Source organism: Schistocerca americana, chromosome 7, assembly GCF_021461395.2.
Source record: "Schistocerca americana isolate TAMUIC-IGC-003095 chromosome 7, iqSchAmer2.1, whole genome shotgun sequence".
Classification (NCBI taxonomy): domain Eukaryota; kingdom Metazoa; phylum Arthropoda; class Insecta; order Orthoptera; family Acrididae; genus Schistocerca; species Schistocerca americana.
Genome location: NC_060125.1, coordinates 252,574,311 through 252,602,266, shown reverse-complemented (window position 1 = coordinate 252,602,266; position 27,956 = coordinate 252,574,311). Strand labels below are relative to the sequence as shown.

At 38.9% G+C, this 27,956-nt stretch overlaps 1 protein-coding gene across 1 annotated transcript in view; it reads right to left on the bottom strand.

Moving 5' to 3' along the window:
- The window catches only part of LOC124622655 (multidrug resistance protein homolog 49-like), a 385,512-nt gene that overhangs the window by 210,455 nt on the left and 147,101 nt on the right, over positions 1-27,956 (bottom strand). Inside the window, exons 2-3 of the mRNA XM_047148447.1 lie at positions 10,243-10,328; positions 387-447 (exon numbers count right to left, since the gene is read on the bottom strand). Of these exons, the coding sequence (XP_047004403.1) occupies positions 387-447; positions 10,243-10,328 (147 nt within the window). The remainder of the gene's footprint in view (positions 1-386; positions 448-10,242; positions 10,329-27,956) is intronic.

Below are 27,956 nucleotides of genomic sequence, written 5' to 3'. Positions count from 1 at the left end.
GGAAGACTGGCGTAGGTGGGTCTGGTTCTTAATGTGAAGTAGTTATTGGTAAGAATGAAGTGAAGGAAGTGATAATAAATGAAGTTTTCAGGAGGTTTACAAGTGTGAGTGGTAGAGGCAATGTTCTGCAGCTCAGAGACCATGTGTATACCAGTATAGGTTGTGACAAGAGTGGTTTCAAGAGGAGAGAGGTGGGAATGGATTTGAAATATTCCAGAAATGGTTAGGTCTTTAATGTAGAATGGGAGGCCCTGCATGGCATGGTGGTGCTGATCAGCTATGGCTAAGATGCATTCAGTATGGACTTTGGCAAAATGTGTGAATGAACAAATGAATTAATCAAACGCAATTATTGTATAAAATTTTTTTCTGGCACCTTCACTTACCAATTGATGGTAGCTTACTGGTTTATATTGCTCTTGTTCATCTTTTGGTGAGAGGAAAGATCTGAAAGAAAATCAGTGAGAAAATTGAATGAATGCTTTAGTGATTTCCAACTGAAACTACAAAATACATAGTAAGTATAAACTTTAAGAACACAAAATGCTACATGTACAATTTCTGTTACTTGCACACACACACACACACACACACACACACACACACACACACACAGGTACCTTACTTTGCATACACTACATATCTCCTATGTGTGTCCATCTCTCTGAAATGGAATCAAGAGTTCTATATTCATTCTGGGATGACACTAACCTATCTTAAGAAAGCACAAATCAAAATGTAGTAGTTTTAACTACTGATCAACAAATAAGAGACATAATTATCAATTAACAATAATTCTTCATAAAAAAAAGAAAAAGACATCATATTGCTTGAATTGAGTCTGTAGTAACACACAGCAGTTTGCAGGAATGTCAAGTGAACAGCTGATTTGCTTGACAAGCTGTCAACATAGTTCATGCACTGGCCACCAGGAGCACTGCAATCAGTTTCTCCTTGTTACAGTGCTAAGTTCTGTGACTATTAATTTGAGTTGTAATTCTCACTTTGTTACCAAACAGACTTTACAATATATGGCTAAATATTAACTAGTTATGCAGTCACTTCTGTGTGAATTGTTCTAACTCTTCTACATATCAACAGGCATGATTTTTTTCTGAATAAAACAATCTCTCAAGATAATGCATTATGTTTCACATCTGTCCTCACTGTATTAGAACTAAGCATACTTATTAAGTTCATAAGTCAAGCAACTGACTCTGAAATTGGTGATCTCAACATGATTCAGCTAGAGGAAATAAGTTCAACAATACAGAAGCATTAAGCTGAATTTTTAAGAAACAGGAAATGGCAAGATGGCAGGTGCACCCACAGTAACCAGACTTGCAGTATGGCAGCACCGTTTTGGCCACATAACCCAGCATTAAAATCATTCATGCAGGTAGATGCAAGTTTTCTTTGCATTAGAGAGACTACAGCTCCACCAAATTTGCTCTGGTGGCCAGCCAATTAGATCACCACTACACAACACAGAAGCAAGACATAACAACCTTACCTACACAAACTGAAACATATGCAACACTCAAGGTTGAGTTAATTTGTACAGTGCTAGCTTTGCAAGCAGAATGAGTGAGACAGGTACTGATGCAGGAGGACATTGTAGACAGAAAACCATTCCAGTACCTCTGCCATTTACAAAGCAAAGTCAAGATGTGCGTGGTGCTAGATACACCATTATGCACAACACAGAGCAGTCACCTAGCAGCACAGGTAAAATCCATTATAGCTCACAAACATTATATCTCATCAACAGAAGACACCAGCCAGCCAGATACTTGCTGATATCATCAAAAGTCTGGAGACTAGGCACACAAACACATTTCTCTGTGCTCTTTCCTCAATCAAAAAATGACACAAATAGGTGCATCCCATTCTCCACTGCCATCCCCGCACCTCTTCATGTCAGACCACAACCCAGGATGAAATTTTTTAGTGGACACTGGTTCTGATCTATGTATTTTGCTGTGAACTCTGTTCACTGCTACACAAGTGTCGACCACCAACCTGGTTACTTCTTTCTGTTGCAAACAACTCATCCATCACGAATTATGGAATCCAACATAGGTAATTAGATCTGGGACTACAGTGTCAGTTTACATGGAATTTTACTGTGGCAGGTGTGATGGAGTCAATCATCGGGACTAACTTTTTAGCACACTATCACCTACTGCCAGTATCATAGATATGGTAGAATTCATGCATCTAGCCAAAGCACAAGAATCTGACCAGGGGCTATGGGGATTTTTAAGACACTGTGCCCAGAGTTCAACTGAGACTTACCAACATCCTAGGTATGAATGCCTAATTATAGCGCAAGTATTTTAACAGTAGAACTCACCTGTTCATATCTTCTGCATCTTGTAAGCATACTTTTGAAAGCAAACAGAACTTACATTACCCCAGTGTCAGGGCATCAATGAAATAATAAAAGGTCATTTTGTATGGCCAGGGATAGAAAAATATTATTGAACCTGGGCTTGCACGTGTCCACAATGTCAGCACAACAAGGTTTCTCACCTTATCCATACCCCAGTGGGAGATTTTGAAGACTAGACAGCACAGTTTGCACATGTTCAGGTTGATGTGGTAGGACCATTACCCCTTTCAGATGGACAATGATATCTTTTGACAGCAACCGACCATGTACTCAACAGCTAGAGGCCATCCCTGTGGACAACATTTCACCTGAGCCACTGCCACTGCCTCACCCACTTCACATTACAGCAGACCAAGGCTGTCAGTTCAAGTCCAAACTATTTGCCAATTGAGCAAATTTTGTGGTGTGGTGCACCACAAAAGAACAAGCTACCACCATGCAAGTAATGTTATGATGGAATGTTGGCACTGGTCATTAAAAGTTGCACTAATGTGTCATGAGTCAAAACAGACATCTGTGTTACCATTAGTCTTACCCAGCCCACATATAATTTGCACATTTGACCTGGACTCTTCACCAGCTGAGTTAGTACATGACAAAGTTCTGTGGCTATCTGATAAATTCATCATCCCACATGGATATCTCAAATGAAACAGACTTCACTACTCTCTTAAGAAAATGAATGTCACAAATCCAGCTGTGTCAAGCATCATGTCATGGTGCCCCACAAACCTTTCTATATCAAGAGTTGCAGTCCTGCACACATCTAATGTTGCACTGAGATGGGCTGAAGCTTGTACTGACACCTCACTGTATGGGTTCACATCATATCCTTAGCATGAAAGAACATTAGACATTCTCATCAGTGGCCAATGGGTAGTGCAAAAATGTTATTAATAGCACATCTATTGCTATTCTATTGGGTTACAGAGAATAAATGGTCAATTAACTGAGAGCTTAAAAGAAAGTATTTTACATCAATTGTACTGCCATTTCATATATGTTTCCCATCATCATCCTCATAACCATCATAACACTCATAGGTTACAGTGCCAGTCAGGCAGTCCCAACTGTTGGCAAGTTATTGTCACAGTTGAGCAGTAACCTCACAAGTTTCATAAAATAATTTACTACAGGAAGCTGGCAGAGCAATACAGGATAAAAATTGTGACTAGGTAGAAACTACCTACTCTGATTTCAAGTTGGTGATACATGGTGTATCACAAAGTTCAGTGTAAGAAGTGCTACTTTTGATACTGTACCTAAATGATGTGCCGAATGAGGCAAATGGAAAGGTGATATTGTATGGGGATGAGACAGCAGTAGTAGGAAGCTGTCGATCAAGTTAAGCAAATGGGTACTGTTAATATGATTGCAGATTAAAATTACTAATAAATATTTTGGAGAAAATAATCTGTTCATAAACATAAAGAATATTACTACACTTGAAAACAAAGGTAATTAAAAATGCTCAGTTGGAAGATATAAACATTAAACTTCAAAATTTTAAAAAAGTCTAGAAATAGTAAGTGGAATACTCATGATTGCAACACAGGATCAAATAGCTTAGATTTTTTTTTAAGAAAAATCTAATTTGTGGTAAAAAATATGTATGTAACTTACCATACGAAAGTGCTGGCAGGTCGATAGAAAAACAAACAAACACATACATACACACAAAATTCTAGCTTTCGCAACCAATGGTTGCTTCGTCAAGAAAGAGGGAAGGAGAGGGAAAGACAAAAGGATGTGGGTTTTAAGGGAGAGGGTAAGGAGTCATTCCAATCCCGGGAGCGGAAAGACTTACCTTAGGGGGAAAAAAGGACAGGGATACACTCGCGCACACACACACACACACACACACATATCCATCTGCACATACACAGACACAAGCAGACATTTGTAAAGGCAAATATATATATATATATATATATATATATATATATATATATATATATATATATATATATATACACACTTACCAGACATTGTCTGCTTGTGTCTGTGTATGTGTGGATGCTTATGTGTGTGTGTTCGAGTGTAGTATACCTGTCCTTTTTTTCCCCCTAAGGTAAGTCTTTCCGCTCCCGGGATTGGAATGACTCCTTACCCTCTCCCTTAAAACCCACATCCTTTCGTCTTTCCCTCTCCTTCCCTCTTTCCTGATGAAGCAACTGCTTGTTGCGAAAGCTTGAATTTTGTGTGTATGTTTGTGTTTGTTTGTGTGTCTATCGACCTGCCAGCACTTTTGTTTGGTAAGTCTCATCATCTTTGTTTTTAGATATATTTTGCCATGTGGAATGTTTCCCTCTATATATATAGTTACAATAGAGGGAAACATTCCACGTAGGAAAAATATATCTAAAATCAAAGATGATGTGACTTACCAAATGAAAGTGCTGGCAGGTCGACAGAAACACAAACAGCCGGCCGAAGTGGCCGTGCGGTTAAAGGCGCTGCAGTCTGGAACCGCAAGACCGCTACGGTCGCAGGTTCGAATCCTGCCTCGGGCATGGATGTTTGTGATGTCCTTAGGTTAGTTAGGTTTAACTAGTTCTACGTTCTAGGGGACTAATGACCTCAGCAGTTGAGTCCCATAGTGCTCAGAGCCATTTGAACAGAAACACAAACAAACACAAACATACACACAAAATTCAAGCTTTCGCAGCAAACTGTTGCCTCATCAGGAAAGAGGGAAGGAGAGGGAAAGACAAAAGGATGTGGGTTTTAAGGGAGAGGGTAAGGAGTCATTCCAATCCCGGGAGCGGAAAGACTTACCTTAGGGGGAAAAAAGGACGGGTATACACTCGCGCACACACACACACACACACACACACACACACACACACACACACACATATCCATCCACACATATACAGACACAAGCAGACATATATATATATATATATATGCGAGTGCATACCTGTCCTTTTTTCCCCCTAAGGTAAGTCTTTCCGCTCCCGGGATTGGAATGACTCCTTACCCTCTCCCTTAAAACCCACTTCCTTTCGTCTTCCCCTCTCCTTCCCTCTTTCCTGATGAGGCAACAGTTTGTTGCGAAAGCTTGAATTTTGTGTGTATGTATGTGTCTGTTTGTGTTTCTATCGACCTGCCAGCGCTTTCGTATGGTAAGTCACATCATCTTTGTTTTTAAATATATTTTTCCTGCGTGGAATGTTTCCCTCTATTATATATATAATGGAAGGAAACATTCCACGTGGGAAAAATTATATATAAAAACAAAGATGAGGTGACTTACCGAACAAAAGCGCTGGCAGGTCGATAGACACACAAACAAACACAAACATACACACAAAATTCAAGCTTTCGCAACAAACTGTTGCCTCATCAGGAAAGAGGGAAGGAGAGGGGAAGACGAAAGGAAGTGGGTTTTAAGGGAGAGGGTAAGGAGTCATTCCAATCCCGGGAGCGGAAAGACTTACCTTAGGGGGAAAAAAGGACAGGTATACACTCGCACACACGCACATATCCATCCACACATACAGACACAAGCAGACATATTTAAAGACAAAGAGTTTGGGCAGAGATGTCAGTCGAGGCAGAAGTGTAGAGGCAAAGAAGTTGTTGAAAGACAGGTGAGGTATGAGTGGCGGCAACTTGAAATTAGCGGAGATTGAGGCCTGGCGGATGACGAGAAGAGAGGATATACTGAAGGGCAAGTTCCCATCTCCGGAGTTCGGATAGGTTGGTGTTGGTGGGAAGTATCCAGATAACCCGGACAGTGTAACACTGAGCCAAGATGTGCTGGCTGTGCACCAAGGCATGTTTAGCCACAGGGTGATCCTCATTACCAACAAACACTGTCTGCCTGTGTCCATTCATGCGAATGGACAGTTTGTTGCTGGTCATTCCCACATAGAATGCATCACAGTGTAGGCAGGTCAGTTGGTAAATCACGTGGGTGCTTTCACACGTGGCTCTGCCTCTGATCGTGTACACCTTCCGGGTTACAGGACTGGAGTAGGTGGTGGTGGGAGGGTGCATGGGACAGGTTTTGCATCGGGGGCGGTTACAAGGGTAGGAGCCAGAGGGTAGGGAAGGTGGTTTGGGGATTTCATATCCCTATGAAATCCCCAAACCACCTTCCCTACCCTCTGGCTCCTACCCTTGTAACCGCCCCCGATGCAAAACCTGTCCCATGCACCCTCCCACCACCACCTACTCCAGTCCTGTAACCCGGAAGGTGTACACGATCAGAGGCAGAGCCACGTGTGAAAGCACCCACGTGATTTACCAACTGACCTGCCTACACTGTGATGCATTCTATGTGGGAATGACCAGCAACAAACTGTCCATTCGCATGAATGGACACAGGCAGACAGTGTTTGTTGGTAATGAGGATCACCCTGTGGCTAAACATGCCTTGGTGCACAGCCAGCACATCTTGGCTCAGTGTTACACTGTCCGGGTTATCTGGATACTTCCCACCAACACCAACCTATCCGAACTCCGGAGATGGGAACTTGCCCTTCAGTATATCCTCTCTTCTCGTCATCCGCCAGGCCTCAATCTCCGCTAATTTCAAGTTGCCGCCACTCATACCTCACCTGTCTTTCAACAACTTCTTTGCCTCTACACTTCTGCCCGACTGACATCTCTGCCCAAACTCTTTGTCTTTAAATATGTCTGCTTGTGTCTGTATGTGTGGATGGATATGTGCGTGTGTGCGAGTGTATACCTGTCCTTTTTTCCCCCTAAGGTAAGTCTTTCCGCTCCCGGGATTGGAATGACTCCTTACCCTCTCCCTTAAAACCCACTTCCTTTCGTCTTCCCCTCTCCTTCCCTCTTTCCTGATGAGGCAACAGTTTGTTGCGAAAGCTTGAATTTTGTGTGTATGTTTGTGTTTGTTTGTGTGTCTATCGACCTGCCAGCGCTTTTGTTCGGTAAGTCACCTCATCTTTGTTTTTATGTTTATATATATATATATATATATATATATATATATATATATATATAGAGGGAAACATTCCACGTGGGAATGAGGCAACTGCTTGTTGCGAAAGCTTGAATTTTGTGTGTATGCATTCCACATGGGAAAAATATATCTCCTGCAACAGTAGTTTTAATATTTAAATTTTTAGTTTTCCTGTAAGGGCTTATGTTTCCTGGCCATGTAAACACAATTACAGTCCATGTTTAGCAGCACAAAGTGTTGTAAAATTGTGTCAAATGTAAAAATCTGTAAGAAGTAATGTGTATTTATGTTCTTATCCACTATCTTGTCCAACATCATGACAGTGATCAAAAGGTAGATAAATCAATAAATTGAGGGAAATAATTCCTTTGAGCAACATGATTATAATAGTTATGCCTTCTCACATATTTTCTGATACAAAATTCATTCATTAAAATAGAACAGACTTTTCAAACAGAACTAGTAGAGGCAAAAAGTAGTTTTTTTGTATTCCTTGAGTACTTTAGCTGTACAAAATAACTGTGTGATCCACAGCAGCTACAGCTGAAATGTGAACCAGTTTTCTGGATCATAAAATATCAGGTAAGTATATTAAATTGCTAGTTTGTGGCCTTGCATGATGTCTCTCACAATACACTATAGTATATGCTTCATCATTCATTTCTGACCCTTTCAACCTAAATGAATAACGTTTTTGTTATAAATTAGAGAAAAATCATAGCTAAAAATAAGTGTCTACTGTTCTAACAATTGTGCTATAAAAACAACTGCAGGAAATTCAGCATCACTTTAATCTGTTTGTGTATTCTGCTCACAGAAGACAAACACATATTTGATAGTAGGATAGCACTTGAGCAGCTTTAAGAGTGGCAAAATACAGCTTGGTTGCTAGATATCAAAGTGTAATTTACTCAACAAGCTAGTTGAAGGACAATTGACGGAATGGAGGCAAATGAATATCAGATACAGATCATAATCTGGTTAAATAGTCAGTCTTAGTTATTCAGAGGGGTGTAGAGCAGAAAACAGATTTAAAAGGAAGTGATTAATTTAGACACTTTGCCCATAATTAATGGAGTTAATATAAAAGTACTGGTATGATACAAAGCATATCTCAAACTAAACAATTCAAACAAAACAACTGAAGTACAAAGTAATTGCTGTAGTTATTTCTGTTATCACAAACTGTAGATGCACAAAACAATCAAACTAAACTTGTGTAAGTAAGAAGTGAAACAAAGTTTAGTTCCAAAATATGACTAAATACTTATTACTAACTGCAAATTGAATAGTGTTGAATTAATGACCGAGAAAAAAATTGTTGCAAAAATTAAAAACTGACATATAGTATTATGCACTCCAGGGAATAGGACTATAAACCTATTTGAACTGTAGCCTGCCTTTGCAGCAGTCATAGGGAAGGTGATAATACAGAGTGCTGTGAACAGCAGATTCATGAAGGTGGGAGATACACAAATCTAGGAGCAACATTTGTACTGTCCACCTCTTATCAAAAATGTCAGTGAGAGAATAGTTCTCAGGTGCACACCTGGATATCATTGCACAGTGGGTATAATATTTTGGCAGATTACTATGTTGTCATCATCGCATGCACTGATGAACTGGTTGTTGATGGACAAGTACATGGAGTTTATCTCAGTGCCTTCTGCTGTTTAGTGGTGTGTCTGAGGATTTTTTCTCATGATAAATGTCATCCTTAATGGATGAATTCCAATTTACCTACCAATTTACCTACCAATTTACCTGCCTAAGTGGCAACAGAGATATTTCGATCTCCCAAGAAGCTGGAGTGCATTACTATAAATCAAATATCTTTGAAAAGAATAATTATTTCAGAAGACCTAATCTGTGTATGGGGTGGTGTAATTTAAGTGAACACAAAAATTTAATGACCTTCTGCGTAAAGTTTTAACTTCATAGTATTACACAGATGATGCAGTTTATACTCAAGTATGTCCTTATATTGGTGTAACAGATGATGATTGCATCCTGTAATATGACAACAGCTAACCACACAATGCTCATCACACATATAAATATTTTTGGTAGCAAACAATCCAGTGCGCTGAGTGGTCAGCTCGATGTCTGGCCTTAATCTAATAAAGAATGTGTGTGGTATTATTGAGAGGCAGCTCACAGTTGTCCTTCCACAAGCCATACTAGACTAAGAGCAGTATTGTAAGCTAAGTGGGTTTCATTCTCTATGAATTACACTATTAACAGCATCATAAAATGTTGCATTTGTGTCTAGACATACAATATTGTCAAATGTCTTTGTGATGTTGTACTGTTACATGAAGCTGTTCCCTCATTTTTTATAAAAAAAAAAAAAACAGCTGATTGTATGCTTTTGTGTGAAATAGTTTTTTTTAATGTTTCCTTTGTGTCCTTTTGGGCTTTGTCCATTGCATTTAGCATGCTACAGTTTGAGTTATCTTATTTTTTAGCATTTTCCCTTGATACACTTTTCAACTTTTAAAACTAGCCTACACTATGCAAATCACCATAAAATATGTAGCAGGTGATGGATTACCTCTTCCTTTCCTTTCAATTCTCATATAGTGATTCCAAAGAATAACAGCCTCTACATCACTATATGAGCATGAACATTATCTATCGAAAAGGATCTGTAATCCACTACCTTTTTACATCTTCATCTCTCTTGCCATGCAGTTCAGTATATGTTCGAATACTTAAGGATATAACCAAAATGATGTGTATATTTTTTGGTTTAATGTAATACTGTGATCTTCATTTCATTTCTGCGTTATATGTCCGTCAAGATTCATGTTTGAGGTTTCTTCTATGTTCTTTATTTATAACACTGTATCTTGGTACATTTTTCAAAAAAAAAAAAAAAAAAAAAAATCAAAAGCAGTAGGAAACTTACAGGGAGAAAATGCCCTTCTTCTTGTTGGATGATAGGGATGTCTCATGTGATGTCACCCGTAACTTCCTCATATTCTTTTGGGTGTCCTGTAACAACAAAATGTACATCAGTAATATGAGATGTTAACTCTTCTGTATATTGTAGTAAGGAATATTGTTATTCTCATTTAGAAATGGCTGGATAAATGTGAAGAATAAACTCACAAGTGTCTATACGTGGTGAATAAGGCAACAGTGCAGAAAGTAACATATATTAAAATGGATCAGTCAGGTAGAAACTGTATTTCATTCTTGTTCCTTTAGTGCACTAGTTGGGAAATCATGCTGATCGTATTTCTTATTGCGGGTTTTTTTTAACGTACTCTAATCCTATACATTAAAATAACAGGGAGACATACTGGCTGGCCATTACTCCCAGTGCTACTGATAGATGCATTTAAAAATAAATGTATGTAACAGAAATACTGGAATTTAATCTCTGACTGGCCAGGTGGTCCGTGGCTTTGTATTTTTATAGCTTGTGAATTTTCCTTTTGATAAGTGAAACATATACATTCATTTTTCATTTGTTTGACTGCAATAATCTATGGCACCACCAGTTAGTGTGGCATTTTCTGTTAAAATAATATGCATTTTTTTTTTTTTTTTTATGGAGTATGATTGTTCGATATATTCTTCATATTTCCTCAGTCATAACTTTTACACATTATAAACTTTGTCTAAGTACTTCTTCCAAGGCCACATTCAATGTTACTAGTTACTCACAAATGTGTGTACCAAATGTGACCCTTCTTCTGGCAAAAATTTTCCGTATGGTAAAGTATCAATTTCTTTCCTCACCTACTAACTTCATTGTTTCTGCAGTTTTTATTTTACTAAGTACCTATTACCTACAATGTTTAAGCTTACTATAGTTTTATTGTTCTTTTTACACCTTATTTACCTTGTATCTAATATTTCTTTCTCAACTTAAGACTCAGTTTTGTGAACTATTGAATAAGAATGAGATTTCCTTTTTCTAATTCCTTTTAGATACAAAAATGGCCCATTCAGTTTTTGTATCAATAAAATTTTGCTTCTAATTTATTAGTTTAAAAGAACTATCTCAAAAGAATGATTCTGTGAAAGAAAAAGACTTTGTTGATATCTAATTCAAACAACTATGGTGCTTAGCAGCCTATGTCATTTCGTTTAATGGTACAGTCTGTCAACAAATGATTTTATACAAGCTTTGTCAACACTCTAAAGGAAACATTCTGTGTCAACTATATTTTGTCTTAGGTTTGTAATAATGAAAAGAGTCTAAAGAGTGGAACAGAACAGCTAAATTAGATCCTTGTGCCTATTTCTAAACCCAGTACAAGAAAAAGTAGCACAATGGATATAGTCTTGAAACATTTGAATATGCATACACTTATTGTCAATGATACATTCTTTCCAGTGCTGCACAATAATTCTGATGCATACCAACTCCTTCACTCCATATGCAAGTGGAATGGGAAGAAACCTAAATATATGATATAATGTTAAGCACCCTCTGTCATGCACTTCACAGTGGATTGCAGAGTATACACGTAGATTTAGATGAAGCACATGCCATGGATTCAAGCTTTCAGGATTGCCACAGCTGCACCATCAAATTTTCCTACATCTGCTTTCCACTTCATCACTTATTAGGGCTTTTCAGATGACACTGCAGACAGAGTGGCAGTATGTAATTTCAATGATGGCATAACATGCATTATGGAAATTATGGAATGGCTCTTACTTCAGATTGGACCAGCCTGTTACAACTTGTGCACAAAAACAGACGAAAAGCATATCGAGCGAGCAGAGCAGTGGCTGACTAGTTGCTGCTAAAGAGTCTCACAGGACCACCATGGCCACTAAGAATACAGAAAAGAACCATCTTTTGGATCTGTAAAGATTGCTGTGTGGTCCAGGGATCACTAACTAGACATACGATTAACTTAACTATAAAAAAATGTAACCCAAAACTTTAAACACATTTTTCTCAAACTTGTATTTTTCAGATTGTTGGGAAACATAACTTTAGTATGATATATACAATTTTGGTTGAATTTTAATGCCAACTTTCTCAATTGAATTCTGTATCAGCTTACAAAGCCGTTTTGGATGATCTTCAAAAGTCTGTTTTCGGTGTACATTTTTCCCTCGGGTTTTGTGGGTGAAGAAAATAACTTTTGTTTCAACGCATCACCATTTTGTTATAACTTCCTATTTTTCAATTACCCTATATATTCTGATAGAAAATATACATTACTATGTCATACATCCAATAGGAGGGCTTTGGAAATTCCTGCTGGTGACCAATGTTCCACTTGCAAGGGGTCTTTCCACCTGGTGCAGCAGTTACAGGGAGCATCCAATGTTGACACAAAAATGATTTATTATAGACAAAAATGTAAGGAACAAAACTATATTATTTTATTTTAACTGAAAAAAATATTGGAAATCACCTATTTTTCATGCATTCAAAGGGGACTACCTCCTTAACTGCACCAATTTTTCAAAATTGGATGTTTTACTTTATTTTCAATTTATTGATTTCTTATACAAGTAGCTAATGTGTAAAAGCTATTATTTGGCCTTCTGATCTATGTCTATCCCAGCATGTTTGCAAAATAACGTGTCCATAAGGACACGCTGGGTATTTGGATGCATATTTTAAATTTTTTCTGAGACACTGAAATTCAATTACATATATTGTTATTAAGCAGTTTTTAATAGAAATAAGGCCAAATTTGAACAAAATACTACTTATAACAAAATATATAACAAGAAACGCAAATAACAAGAAACCAAAATTAATTCAGTCATTTGATTTACTGACATTCGTGGTACAAGTACTTCAAAACATTCTAGACAAAATCCTACGTCACATTTCCCACATTTTGTATGAACTGCTGATGACCTATTTGCAGTACAAACCTAGACACCTTTCTCAGTTTTCTTGATGTAGTGTTTTCTTCGATTGTATCTTATATCATTTGCAGCACATGATTTGTATCTGCATATAGGACTTGTGAAAGGCCTGCCAGCTCCTTTTACAGGATTCGTATATTTCTTTAGGTAAACTTGCACAATTTCTCTCCAGAAAACAATCTGAGTTGTCCTAATTCCTATTCCTTTCTTCGTCTGTCAGGCATTATGCACAGAAGAAAGTAAAGCCCAATACCATGTTTCAAATATTTATTCTGTACATACCAATGTTTTTATCCATCCTATCTACTTCCCCCAAGTGTTTATTATATGTTGCAATAATCTGAGGACTGTTGCACTGCAATAATCTGAGGATTGTTGTAACCCAAAAGTGTGAGTGCATGTAATCAAACAGCATGCAATACAAGTATCTCCATGGCCACCGTAGAGAGATCAGCTCACAGCCTGGACAGATGGTGCAGCAAGTGCTGTGCTGCACAACCGCTTGAGATAAGCCCAGTGCACCAGGCCTTTGGCCTAATTTATGTTTCTTACTCATTGTATACTCACATACGAGACTGTATATTTATATCTTTTCTTTCTTTTGCTTCCGCCTTTTTCCCGCAGATATGCAGGGTCAGCATGGTTAATCGGATGTGGCAATGTTAGCGGAAGGGGTGGCTGGATGCCCTTCCTGCCACCACCCCGTACCCCCCAGGACAGAATTAGTGTACCCCAACCATCTGCGACTAGTGTAATCCATGGAACAGTGCGAAAGTGTTCAGATGTCTGCGAGCTGTGTAACTGAGGCGGGACGTGGGGACCAGCCTGGTATTCATCTTGGGGGATGTGGAAAACTGCCTAAAAACCACATCCAGGCTGGCCGGCACACCGGCCATCTAGTTAATCCACTGGGCGGTTTCAATCCGGCGCCGGCACGCCTACTCGAGTCCGGGAAGCAGCGCATTAGCGCTCTCGGCTAACCTGGTGGGTTGAGACTGTATATTGATATGTTCTATAGTAATTACAGTTTGTATTGTTCTGTACCTCATTCAGTGTTTTTGTAGATCTCTTCATGTGGAAATAGAATAAAACTTCTGTTATTATAGGTTATCTGTCTTGAGCTGACTGTAATCCAATTAAAAAGAATTACACCAGATGTGTTTTGCTTTTATTTACAAGCATCTTCTGTGGTGGCAGTGATGAAAACAGTTAGGGAAGTCAATTGTAAATAGTGCAGCGTAGGAAATAATGCAAAATGGCAAAAACTGCCAAGTGCAGATGTGAAATGAAGCCTGTCGACACCAACCACTGCTAGCAAGAAAGGAAGGAGCAGATTATGTAAAGAAACACCAATATCACAGAAGATGCTTTGTAAATAAAAGTGAAACACGTCTGGTGTGATCCTTTTCAATTAGATTGCAGTCAGCTCAGGACAGATAACCTATAATAACAGGTGTTAACAGCTGCTGTGGCAGATGGCCATGCAAACAAACGTAGAATAAAACTTGGTTGGTGTTGCTTCTGATATTGTGTCTGTACAACATTACAACATACTTGGCAATGCATGCGGTGTCCTATTCTGCATTTTTCATTTCTTTGATTCTATATTGGCCAAAATGTTAGTAGAAGAAATTCTTCAGTCTCTTATCCATCTTTTTCATTTGCAGCTCCTTGTATTGGCCGTGTTTGCAGTTAAAATTTTTTGGATTTGAGGTCCGCCAGTTATGCAAAAATGGTGCTTTGCATAACTGGTGGACCTCAAATCCAAAAAACTTCAGTCTCTTGTTGAACAACAGTGAGCTATCACCAACCAGCAGCAGGCTCTCACCATGGCACTAAGCAATGTGGCAGCCTCACTGATGTGCCGGGTTCCACCAACATTGACGCAACCCTCCCTATTTCCTTCTGCATGGTAATTCTGTGAAAGATTGGGACACATATAAAAAACACCTTTGGCAACATTTTCATGCTTTTGGAGCTGCTGGCCCCAACTTGTCTAAGGCTTAATTCTTAGTGTGGAGTTTTCCTTGTGTTTATCATCTTTTGTGTCAGCTAGCTCCTGTTCAGGGACCTACCAGCCTCTCTTTTGATGAATAGTATCAGTTGCTCTCTAACTATCATTGCAAATATATCCATGTTATTGCTGCTCGCATTGCATTCTACTGTTGCCAAAGTGGCTGCAACAATCATACGGAGCTTGGACAGTGGAACTTCATGGGCTTAGCCATCATTGCCAGTTTGTTTTGAAGCCCACCAGGACTCATATCCTAATCCAATGGTTAGTGAAGCTCTAATACACCTGGTTCCAGATAGGGAAGTTTGTGAACATGATTTACAACATAAAAGTCCTCTCTCACAGGTGTTCTTAAAATTGCTCAGTCTTTTGAAGTATCTAGGACAACAGGAAATCAGAATGAAGCATGGTGCGAAGTAGCCGCCATCCTCCTCCTTGGCCACTATCAGTTAGCTCACTGGGGAGAGGGGGGGGGGTGGAGGGGGGGTGGAGGGGGGGGGAAGATGACATCATGGCCACATAACTGCAGCCTCCATGTCACATGCAGCAGCACCGTCTAAGCAGCAGCAAGCATCACAACAGCAGCCACATGCTCCTCTTCCATTGTGTCATTGTTTTGTTCAATGTGAATGTGCTAGCATTGTATTAAAAAAAAAAAAAAAACGGGGGGGGGGGGGGGGGGGGCCACATTGTGTCTGTGTGCAACTCTCAGCATCCTTCAGCAGACATGAACGATGTTTCCCAAGTGATGGTACCTCAAACAAACTCTATATTGAAGCACATATGATGGCTAGGTGTTGAAAATGCAAGTGGACAGGGTGCAGCAACGACTTTTAAGTTCTCAAGCCTATATGAAGCTTGGATCACTAGCATTGCCCTTGTCTCTCATCAGTTGGTGGGTTACAGCAAACAAATGATCTTATTGCGACAGTTTTCTAATTCCATAGTGCACAAAGTACTTGTTCAGCCTTTAACCTATCTAGTAGTGTACAATGAAATCTGATAATTGTTTGGGTTAAACATCTTTAAAACATTTGGTTTCTCCACTTTTGATGAAGGGCATCAGGTATTGATCAAGTAGCATCAACTGGACACATTCTGCTCAGAATATTCATCCCTGTCTTCGTGAGGTTTATGGTGTGCTGCCAATTTCAAGCCTCACATCACAATGAAACCGATGGTGTGCCCTCTTTTTTGTGCCCATCCAGTCCCAGTAGCTTTATGGGAGCAAGTCAAATTGAACTAGATCAACTTACATCTTTGGGCATTATCTCACCCGTCTCCTCTAGTCAATGTTCTACTCCTTTCCAATGTTAATTATCAAAAAACCTAATGGTAACCTTCAGCTCTGTGTTATTTTAAAATGTTTGTAAATTCACAGTCTATATTGATATCTATTGCTCACCTCATCCGGATGAAATCTTAGCACAGCTTTCTGGAGGCCAATATTTTTTCAAAACACGCTTGTCAGAAGCCTATTTACAAATGCCTCTAGATGATGTTTCCAAATGTATCCTCATGGTTAATACCCACTTCAGGGTATATCAATACCAATGCCTGACATTCAGCATGGCTAGTACCCCAACCATTTGCCAATGATTTTTACAGCAAATTGTGATTTCTGTTTTGGGGTGCATTAACTACCTGGATGACACAGTAGTCTCAGGTTCCTCAACAGATGAATATTTGCTTTCTTCAATGGGCTGAAGGCTGCCAGTTTGAAATGTAACTTGAACAAATCACAATTATTTCAGCCAACTATTGTCTATCTCAGTTTTGAGATCTTGTGTGCTGGCATCAAGCCTTTATGCCAGCATGTCAATGCAATTACAGCTTTGCCACATCCAAAACCAATGTCAAAGAGTTGCAGGCCTTTCCTGGTGAGATTGCATACTGCCAAGAATTTCTTCTTGATGCAGCGACATTGGCCCATCCACTTCATGCTCTCTTATGTAAAGACGTTCCTTTTCACTAGTCACCTGCCTCTTACCCTATTAAGATCAAAATTACACTTGGTACCTTCCTTACTTACCTACCAAGCAGGCCAACATCTTGTTTTGGTCACAGACACATCCCTGCGTTTGATCAGGATGAACTGCTGTGTTTTGTTTAGACTTTGAAGCCCAAAACACCATGGATGGTCTTCCCATTACCAGTTCTCAAATTTCAGTGGTTGTCATGACCATATGTCCTTGTGACAGACAATTTGAGTCTCAAGGTTTCGAAGATTTCTACACAAAGAGTGGCATCCAGCATATTACGATCCCTACCTTTTGTTCCCAATTCAGTGGAGATGTGGAGCAGCACATTCAGAATCTAGATGAAAAAATACATCACTCAGTCTTATCCAAAGGAAGCCCTCAATAGGTTCTTGAGTTCTTATAGGCTCACTCCAGTTGGTGGAGCTACTTCGTGGTCATCAGCCCCATACACTGATTCATCTGTCCTGGTCGATGCCCAGCCACCTGACAGTGCCCGCACCACAGGCCTAGGTGTTTGGCCAGTGCTCCAAACAGATACCAGTGGTCATCCATCATTGCTCAGGCTGCTGCCTCTGCATTGTGCACACCTCTGATAGTTTGGTGTTACAACACTACAAACAGCTTCATACATGCACAATCAATAGTGTACCGGAGAGCACTGCATCCCCATGGCTGCCTCTGCCATCTGCGCTGGTCCCCAAAACCCAGTCCCCACCTCATCCATCTCTGCCATTGTCTTTGTTCTGGGAAACATGGCTGCAACGTGCTGTAGTCAGTGTCAGGCTGCCTCCATCTCTGCAGCCCCTGTCACTGCTGCTGTCGCTGTCTTCTTTACTGCCTCCATCGCCGAGTGCCTACCCAGATGTGGGCATGGAAACACAAGCTGCCAGCAACTTTACCTATGACTTAGCTTATGTGACTGTTTCATTTCATATTCATAGAATTTGCTACACCCGGATTTTTGTATGAGTTGTCAAAGGATACCAAGCCTTTACTTTTTACAAAGTACTCATTTATACATTTCTGAACATTTAAAGCAGGTGTCCAGTCTTTGCACCACTTGAAAATCTTATCAAACTCTGACAATATTTGAGCAGCTTCTTTTTGACAATAGGCCTACTTATAGATAATCCATCATATGTGAAAAGTTTGAGGTTACTATTAATATTATCTGTCAGACCAGTAATATACAACATGAACAGCTAAGGTCCCAGCAAACATCCAAAGTGAATGTCTGATGTTACTCCTATATCTGTCGATGAATCTCCATCCAAGATAACATGCTGTGTCCTCCCTACCAAGAAATTTTTTGGCTACTATATCTGTACTGTATGCTTCATTGTGGAGTTGGGCCCTTTGATCAGAATACTTCTGTTATTAGTAAACATAATTATTTTTGTTCAGTTATTAATTGTAATTGGTAGGTTATCAATACAGATCAAGAAAATCAATCGTATAAGGATCGAGCCCTGAGGGACTCTGTATTTCACATTTTCCTACTCTGAGTTTATTGTTACAACTGCCCCTGTTAAGATGATTATTTGTTTCCTATAGTATAAACATGATTCTAGCGAAGCCAGTGGGTTGTCTTTGAAGCTAACTAGTAGTGTGGAGCTTTTACAGCAATGTGTCAGGATCTATGCTGTCAAATCCCCTTGCAAGATCTTCTGAACTTAAGTGCACATAGAATTCCATCTGTTAGACTAAATATAGCTCTCGCTGTGGAGAACCCCTTATGAAAGCCAAACTGTGTAGGTGTCAGTAAATTGTTTTGTGTGCTGTAGCTATAAACCCTATGATACACTATTCTCTCAAACACCTTTGAGAACATTGGCAGCATAGAGAGAGGCCAACTGCTGTATATTATATGCCTCTATATAGTTTTTTGGATTGGCATCATTACTGTATGTTTTAGTTTATGGAGAAATACCACAGTTTTCATTGATTGGTTACACAAATAGCAAAGTAAATGACTGATTAAGTTGACACATCATTTTAAAATCCCACTTGATACACCTTCATATACAGAGGATTGCACGGTTTTAAGTAATTTTATTACCTTCCCAATTTTTTGAAATAAAGTGCTACATTTGGTATGGTTTGCATTTGATTTGGCAAGCCTATGCCTTCTGTGTAAGACATAACTGAATAAAAGAAAAAGAAACAACAAAGATTGTGCCGATCAGCAAATTGTGACATTGTTTCTTGATCTGCACATCTAATAATCAATATAAACTGCTCAAAAGAGGCGCAAACCTCCTGAAATCTGTGAACATGTGTGGGTTTAGATTCAAGGGAAGCAAGAAATGAAAGCATAAGCCCTGTAAAGCTGTAAAAATACTGTGATATCAAAATCTGTTTCTGTTCAGCACTGTTTTGCTTCATCTAGTGTGTTCTACCGTCTTTGACATGCTGTCCACAACATGGTCAACAGTTTGCTGCTCAAGCGTGTCCCATGCTTTGACAGTGGTCATCCTGAGGTTATCCAACGTGTGAGGAAAGCTACTGCGATGATGAATTGCAACTGGACCCTGACATATTCAGTCTGGTTCATTTCAACAGATACTGCAGTCCATTCCATTTAGCTCTATTGAGCAAAGTGTTCATAAGCTTGATGGGGTGTCTTCTAATAATTTCCGGGTATGCAGCCGGATTCCGTCGACATTCTGCCACGATATGTGCATTATCATCTTGATATTGAAAGACGAGACAGGGGCCAAAATGTAGACCCCAAGACCGGACAACAGGTTGGAGAATCCAGACCAAATACTGCACAACATTTAAAATACACTCAACATCATTGAAAGGGGTCTGTCATCTTTACATGATGTCAGCTTAACACATGACTGATCTATCACTTTGCTGGTGCATGTCCAGTGGTTTCTGAGATGCGATGTTATTATCCTGACAGGGCACTATCCAATAATTAATTCTACTTTCTCCAACACACATATTGCATGTCAACAGTACTCCACTGTCCTGTGCATGATGGATGAAAGAATGATAGTAATTGAAGGATATGGTGCAGTAACCTGAGAAGTCATGTTTACGTAATTGTGAGTGAAACACAGAAAACTCTCCATCCCAACTTTTATTTATTACATAACTAAATGAAGATCTATTATGATATTTATTGATTTTTTTAAAATTGGACTTGTTTCTCACTTGCACCAAACAACTTTATGAATATTATGTCAAAGGAATATTATGTCAAAAGTATTGAGACTTTACAGTTCAGAATATTATGAGGGATGAGGGGGTCTGAAAAAAAAAAAAAAAAGGCTATCCTAGGAAAAGTGATAGCCGTGGAAGGTTAATGTTCACTGTGCTTTTCGTTTCAACTAAACCAAAGCTGTGGTCACAAGGTAAAAAGCTGCAACCTGGGATGTGATATGTGTGAGCTACTGTGTTGAAATAACTTTTGATTACCTTTGCACCCAATACTGCACCATACCATGATATGATTTTTGTTTTGGGCACCGCAGTTGTCAGTATATATTTCTGTCAATTATGTTATTAATGAAATAGTGCAGGCAATTTATCATTTCACTTGGCCCTTTCCTCCCACAAGTCTCACTGGACAGGTAGAAGTAATTGTTAGCTGAGTTGGAAACGGTTTATAAGTTGATACAGTGTGTAAATTCAATAAAATAAAATAATTAACGTCTCTTTGCTTGTGCATGACTTCTATACAGAGAGGTGTCACTGTAAAAATACCTGCATTGTATTCTACTTGCTACATAAACCAGAATGTGACTACTGTTTGGTGCAATGAGAAGGCAAAACCCATTACATGCCTGGTTCTTGCCCCAAATAACTGATGTTACCAAATAGGGGAAGGTGGGGGAATCACACGCATGTGGGTAATCCCACGCAGGCTGATTTACGCAGTTTGAATGGCGCGGGCTGTTCCCAGTTGGTGGTACACCCTGCCGGCAGGAGTAACAACTACTACGCGGTTTATGCCAGCCATTTTCCAGTGGCATTGTTGGAGCAGTGAAGTATTGTTTATTTTCGGCGTGTCTCATGTAATTTTGGTCAGCTGTATTTTGCAAGGGAAGTGCTACTATAAGTTGCTTTAATGTAATTCTTGCATATCAACTACTAACCATAGATAAAACCTTTAATTTAATTGTAGATTTGCCCCGCTATTTGAATTAGGTGCCGAGTTATGCTTAGGTTAGTCATCGAACTTACAGTGGGGTAATGCCACGCAGCTGTTGAAGTGCGTGGTATTCCCCCTTGCAGGTTATATTTTCAATACTAACGAGTTGTTTTTTAATTTCAGATGGGTAGATATTATAAAAGAAAAACCCAGAAAGCAAAATGGATGCAAGAGGAACTTTGTAAGGCTCTTGATGCCATCAAATCTGGAAGAAGAATAAGAGAAGTATCAAGAGCTTTCGGGATTGATGAAGCTACTCTACAAACGAGAATGAACTTAAAAAATACCGAGGGTCCAAAACTTGGAAGAAACCCAACATTTTCGACAGAACAGGAAAATGAGATTAGGGATCATGTTATTACAATGACATTACATGCATCTAGCTGCGAAAGATTGCATTAGTGTGTGCAGAGGCTAACAACATTGCAAAAAATTTTGATAAGTCATCTAGGTTAGCTGGAAAGGATTGGCTAGCTCCGTTTTTAAAAAGAAACCCAAGTATTAGCATGAGAAAACCTGAAGTAACTAACATTAACAGAATACAGGCATTTACTGAAGAAGAGGTTAATGCATATTTTAAAAACTTAGAACACGTCTTTGATAAATATAAATTTAAAGAGGGGCGAGTGTTCAACGTCGATGAAATGGGCACAAATACTGTACAAAAGCCTGAGAGAATTTTGGCTCCTAAAGGTGTTAAACAAATAGGTGGGGCCACGTCTTGGGAAAAGGTAAAAACGTGGCGATTTCAGAAGATGTCTGTTTAGTTTGTAGAGAATTTGGGAAGGATGGAGAACTATGGCACCGATGTATTTCTTATATCAGATGGAGTCATGAAGAATGTAGTGGCTGGAACACTCCAAAAGGTTCCAAGTGCGATCTTTGCTGTACGGTATGAGAAAATGAACTCTTTTCACTTCAAAAAAAAAAATGTAAAAAACGAAAATTATAAGAGATGTTTGTAGAATTACATTATTTCGTTCTTAAATATACTGTTTACTATTTGTAGTAACTAATAAACAAATAAAAATAGCAAGTATTTTACATTTTTAAGGTTTGTTTGTTTTACATGTTATTACCCAGTACTTTTGCGTGTCATTACCCTCAGGGGTGGGGAATACCACGCATTTGCACTTTTTTTTATTTTAATGTTCAAAATTAAGGTACTGTTTATAACTATTTATAGACGATTGGAATATGTGGAGAAATGTCCATTGTGTGGTATGTACTTATTTTCGTAGGTTTTAATGACGTAACGAATGGTTCACATTGATTTTTCCTTAGGTGCGTGTATTTCCCCCACTCTCCCCTACATTCTCTATGTTATTTCACATTTATCTCATGAACAGGTCTCATTCTTGCGCCATAGTATCAAGCAATTTTCAAACAATGCAATGGTAGTAAAATCTTATTTCCAACCAAAAGTGGAATTATCTCGCTATTGTACCAATGTCTTCAATAGTTATTGCATTTGTAATCACATGACTGGTAAAAATGCCCAATGGGCGTTGTCAGTGGTGCAGCAGTTGTTGTTCTTATAGACATAAGTCTGAAAAAAGGTCTGATGCAACTTCCCATGCTAGTCTGTTTTGCGAAAATCTTTTAATACCCACATAACTCTGGCACCTAACACCCATTTGAACTTACTATAGTCAAGCCTTGTTCTCACTTTACAATATTTAGCTCCACAATTCAATCCATTACCAACTGAACTATCCTTGATGCCTCATGATGTGTCGTATCAACCCACCCATTCTTTTAGTCATGTTGTGCCATAATGCTTCTATTGTTTTCTTGCCTGTAATGTTTATTATCCACATTTCATTTCTATGTAAGGCTACATGACAGACAAATACTTTTGGAAAAGGCTTCTAAGCAATTATGTTTATACTTGATGTTAACATATAATTATTTTTTTAGAAAATCAATTGTTCCTGTCGCCATTGACCTTCAAAGCCTGTAGTTTCCCTTACGGCTTTCTAAATGAATACAACAATCACACAATCTAATCTGGTCGGGACATAAGAAGACTTCACTTTTTTACGTTGGTGTTTTCAAGGCCACAGTCAGGAATATTTCTATTAATATCCAGCTCTTTTATTTTGGCGAAAGACATATACGCTGCCACACTGAGCTGTTTTCAGAATCGCGCGTGTCAAAACAAACCTCTAGCTGACGACAGTATAGAATCTCGAACGTTCGTAAAAGTCGATAGGTGCGTTAATCGACTAAAGCGTGTATACGTCATAATGACGTCACATCATATCCAGGTTGGGTGAACTTAGCATCCTCCGACAATGAAGGAGGATCGACTTAATGGCTTATATCTGTGTAACACTCGCCCTGCCATTGATTGTCCTATTGACGATGTAATTAACCATTTTGCCAGGAAGAATAGGCGCACAGAATCCACCATTTAAGGAAGAGAACACAAGTGCAACTTTTTTATATCATAAGATAGTGTTATCTTTTATATGTGTATAACCAGTTTAAATAAAACTTTCTTAAACTTTCTTAAACTTCAAATGTGACTTGATTGTTTTTTATAACGGTAAAACTAAAGGTAGCTCAAGATATCTTTAGCGCCGCCTCCTTGAGGTTCTTCTGTATCCGCCACTGCCAATAGCTGATGTAGGATGTCAGTAAACAGGATCAAATGTTCCAAATTTTTGGGCGTGCATAGTAACGAAAACCTGAACTGGAAGAAGCATATTACTGAGGTTCTCAAGCAATGAAGGTCACTTTTGTTCTTTGTATAATTGTTAGTCTTCAAAACAAACGAATCAGTCTCCTGACATACTTCGCAATTTCCACTCAATAATGCCTTATGGAATAATCTTCTAGGTAACTCACCACTTACAAAGAAAATACTGATTGCACAAAAACAAACAAGAAGAATAATATGTGGTATTCACCCACACTCATATTGTGAGTACAACTTCAAGGAGTTAGGCATTTTAACTGCGCTGTAGCAATACATATATTAGCTACTGAAATTCGTCATAAATGATCAACCCCAGTTTGAGAAGAACAGTGATGTTCATAGCTACAAGACTAGAAAGTATACTACCTTTATTACCCACTAGCTTAGAGCCCGCTGCTTTGATCACGTACACCGTATGGTCTGCACAGACTTTTTTAAATCGAATTTTTATGTTGTTTACAAATTGCAACACTTTCTAAACTTTTCATGCTAATGAGGGCCACACAGGTGGGATCTTTTTTGAATGTACGTCTTACCAAAAGGCGATTCTGGTAGGTGGAATGCAAGCTGCTTGTAAACCATGCCTTTTCCATTCTTGTGGTGATGCTTCCATAGAAACTTTCGTCCTCTAACACAGATTTAATTACATCTAGCCGAGAAGTGAAATAGTAACTTTCGTTTTCAACATTTTAGAAGTTTTTTTTTTTTTATGTAACGAAATATTTTCTTTAAAATGTTCCCCCTATTTCATCCCATTAGGAGTCGAATTTCCAAAAACGGTCAAACAAATATTTTTTGTTTCTAATAGAGAAGTCAAATTTTCATAGATTTAGCTCTGAAAATGCTTTCATAATGAAATAATTTCATAAAACTTTTCAACTCCTATTTCACTCATTTAGGGTGTTGAATTTCCAAAACCACTGAAACATACTTTTTTTTTTACTTCCAACCGAGAAGTCAAATACCAATTTTCACAGATGTGGCTTTAGAAACGCTTTAATAGCTCTTTAATAATTTATTTTCAAAAAAATTTTAACCAGCTGTGTTACCCCATTAGTAGTTGTATTTCCAAAAATGTAGAAATAAGTATTTTTTTATTTTTGATCACGAAGCCAAGTACTAATTTTCATAGGTCTAGCTTCAAAATTGCCTTAATGGCGACCAATTTTCATAAAACCCTTTCATCCCCTATTTCACCACCTTAGAGGTGGAATTTAAAAAAAAAAATCCCTCTTTAAATGACACCTACAGTATAAAATCCACACACCCTTCCCAAATTTCAAATTTCTATCCATAACGGTTTGGGCTGAATCAGTCAGTCAGAACATAGCCTTTTATATACATAGATGATTAAAGCTGCCTATGGTTCAGAAAGAATTTCAATAGGCACCAACAAAAAAATTTTGATCATTCGTCCATTAACATAAAGCGTCTGAGAGGTAGCAAAGTAAGTTTAAATGTAATCATTTCTTCTGGACGATTCCTTCTATACGATAGGCGAATTTCTGTTTATAAACTGGTAACCTGAAAAAAAAATTGTTTTTAAGCCTAGTTGCATTAGTAGAGTTAAAACATAATGTGTATGTAACTATATAACTAATTGTTTACTCTCGTCATCTACATCTACATATATATCAACAACTGACGGTGTGTGGTTGAGGTTAATTCTGGTACCATTAACTGACACCCCCATTCCTCGTTCTATTCGAGGATGGCTCATGGGAAGAATGACGGTCGGTAAGCCTCTGTATTAGCGCTATGTCGTTTTGGTCATTTTGGTCATTTCGGGAAATGTATGTGGGAGAAGTAATATGTTATCCGACTCTTCCCGGAAAGTGCTCTCTCGAAATTTCGATAGTCAACCTCTCCATGACGCGCAACGCCTTTTTTTTTAGAGCGTCTGATACTGGAGTTTGCTGAGCGTCTCTGTAACATCTTGCGCCAACAAAGCCATCCCTTGACGAAACGCACCGCACTTGTTCGATATTCTCTTCTATCGGTTCTACGTGGTAAGTGTCCCGTATTGATGAACGTTACTCAAGAATCGGTCGAGCAAGCCCCTTGTAAGCCACCTCTTTCATGGATGAGTTACACTTCCTTAAGACACTTTCTATAAGTCTCAGTCTGGCGTCTGCTATTCCTACTATTTGTTCCACGTGGTCATTCCACTTACGGTCGCTCTGGATAGTTCAAGAAATGGTTCAAAGCACTATGGTACTTAACATCTCAGGTCATCAGTCCCCTAGAACTTAGAACTATTTAAATCTAACTAACCCAAGGACATCACACACATCCATGCCCGAGGCAGGATTCGAACCTGTGACCGTAGCGGTCGCGCGGTTCCAGACTGAAGCGCATAGAACCGCTCGGGCACACCGGCCGGCGCTCTGGATAGTTAACTACTATATATTTTACTGCTTCCAGAAATTTGCCAACAGTAGTGTACTTGTATAGAAGTGGATTTCTTTTCCTATGTAAGCGCAATATGTTACATTTATTTACGTCCAGGTTCAGCTGTCAGAGACTGCACCATCCATCAACCATTCATCAATCTTCTATAGGTAATTCTGAAAATCGATAGTGTCTTCCGGAGTTTGTACTTCGGACAGAGCTTCCTAAGCTTTCTGCTAAATGATTTATGCACACAGTAAACAGTAACGGTCCTACCACACTCCCTTGGGGTACCCCTGAAATTACCTTTCAATCTGTAAACTTTGTTCCGTTATAGGCGACATGTTGAGTTCTATTTGCAAGGAAGTTTGAATCCAGTCACAGATCTGGTCCGATACTAGGTGCCAAATGCGTTCCGGAAGTCAAGAAACACAGCATCAACCTGAGCGCCGCTTTCTACGGCACTGAACAGAGCGAGATGAGGTTTACAAGATCTCTGTCTGCGGAATCCATGTTGATTTTTATAGAGGAGTGTTTTGTTCTCCAGAAACGTCATAATTCTTGAGCATAAAACATGTTGCACAATTCTACAAAACATTGACGACAACGATGCAGCCTTATAATAATGTGCTTCTTTCCTACAACCCATTTGGAAACGGGAATGACCTGTATTTTTTTTCCAGTCGCTATGTACGGTACCCTTCGTTGCTCCAGCGACCTACGATAAACTGCTGCTAGAAGAGGAGCACGTTCTTTCACATAATCTTTGTACAATCTTATAGCTCATCTGGTCCTGATGCCTTTCCGCTACTAAGCGATTGTGCTTGATTATCGGTTATCTCAATATATGCCATTTCAACGTTGGTACGATAATTGAAATGAGGGATTGTATTGCGATTTTCCGAGGTGAAACAATTTCGGAAGACATAATTCAGTATTTCGGCCTTCTCTCTGGTATCTTCCGTTTGGGTGCCTGTAAGATGACTGAAACAGATGACATCGCCCCGCTTCCTGATTTTACGTAAGACCAGAACCTCTTAGAGTTTTCAGTCAGATCCGCTGAAAAAATTTGACTTTGAATGTCACTGAACGCTTCTCTCATTGATCTCCTAACGCTCATTTTCGCTTCGTTCAGTTTTTGTTTGTCTGCTAAGTTTTGACTTCTTTTGAAACTGCGATGAAGTTCTCTTTGTTTACATAGCAGTTTTCTAATATATTTATTAAACCGCGATGGGTCTTTCCTATCCCTCCATCCCTTAAGAGCTTGCTCGGGTACTTGTCTAATGCATATTGAACGATGCTTTTGCATTTTTTCCATTTGTGCTCCACATTTTCGTCCTCAGCTCTGAATATCTGTTACTGAATACTCAGACCTGCAATTTGTGCCCTGTCACTGTTGCTACGCAAAAATATTTTCCTACCTTTCTTAACACCTTTGTAATACACGTAGTCGTAGTTGCTACCACAGCCTTGTCATCACTGGTTTCTTCCTCTACATTAACTGATTCTATAT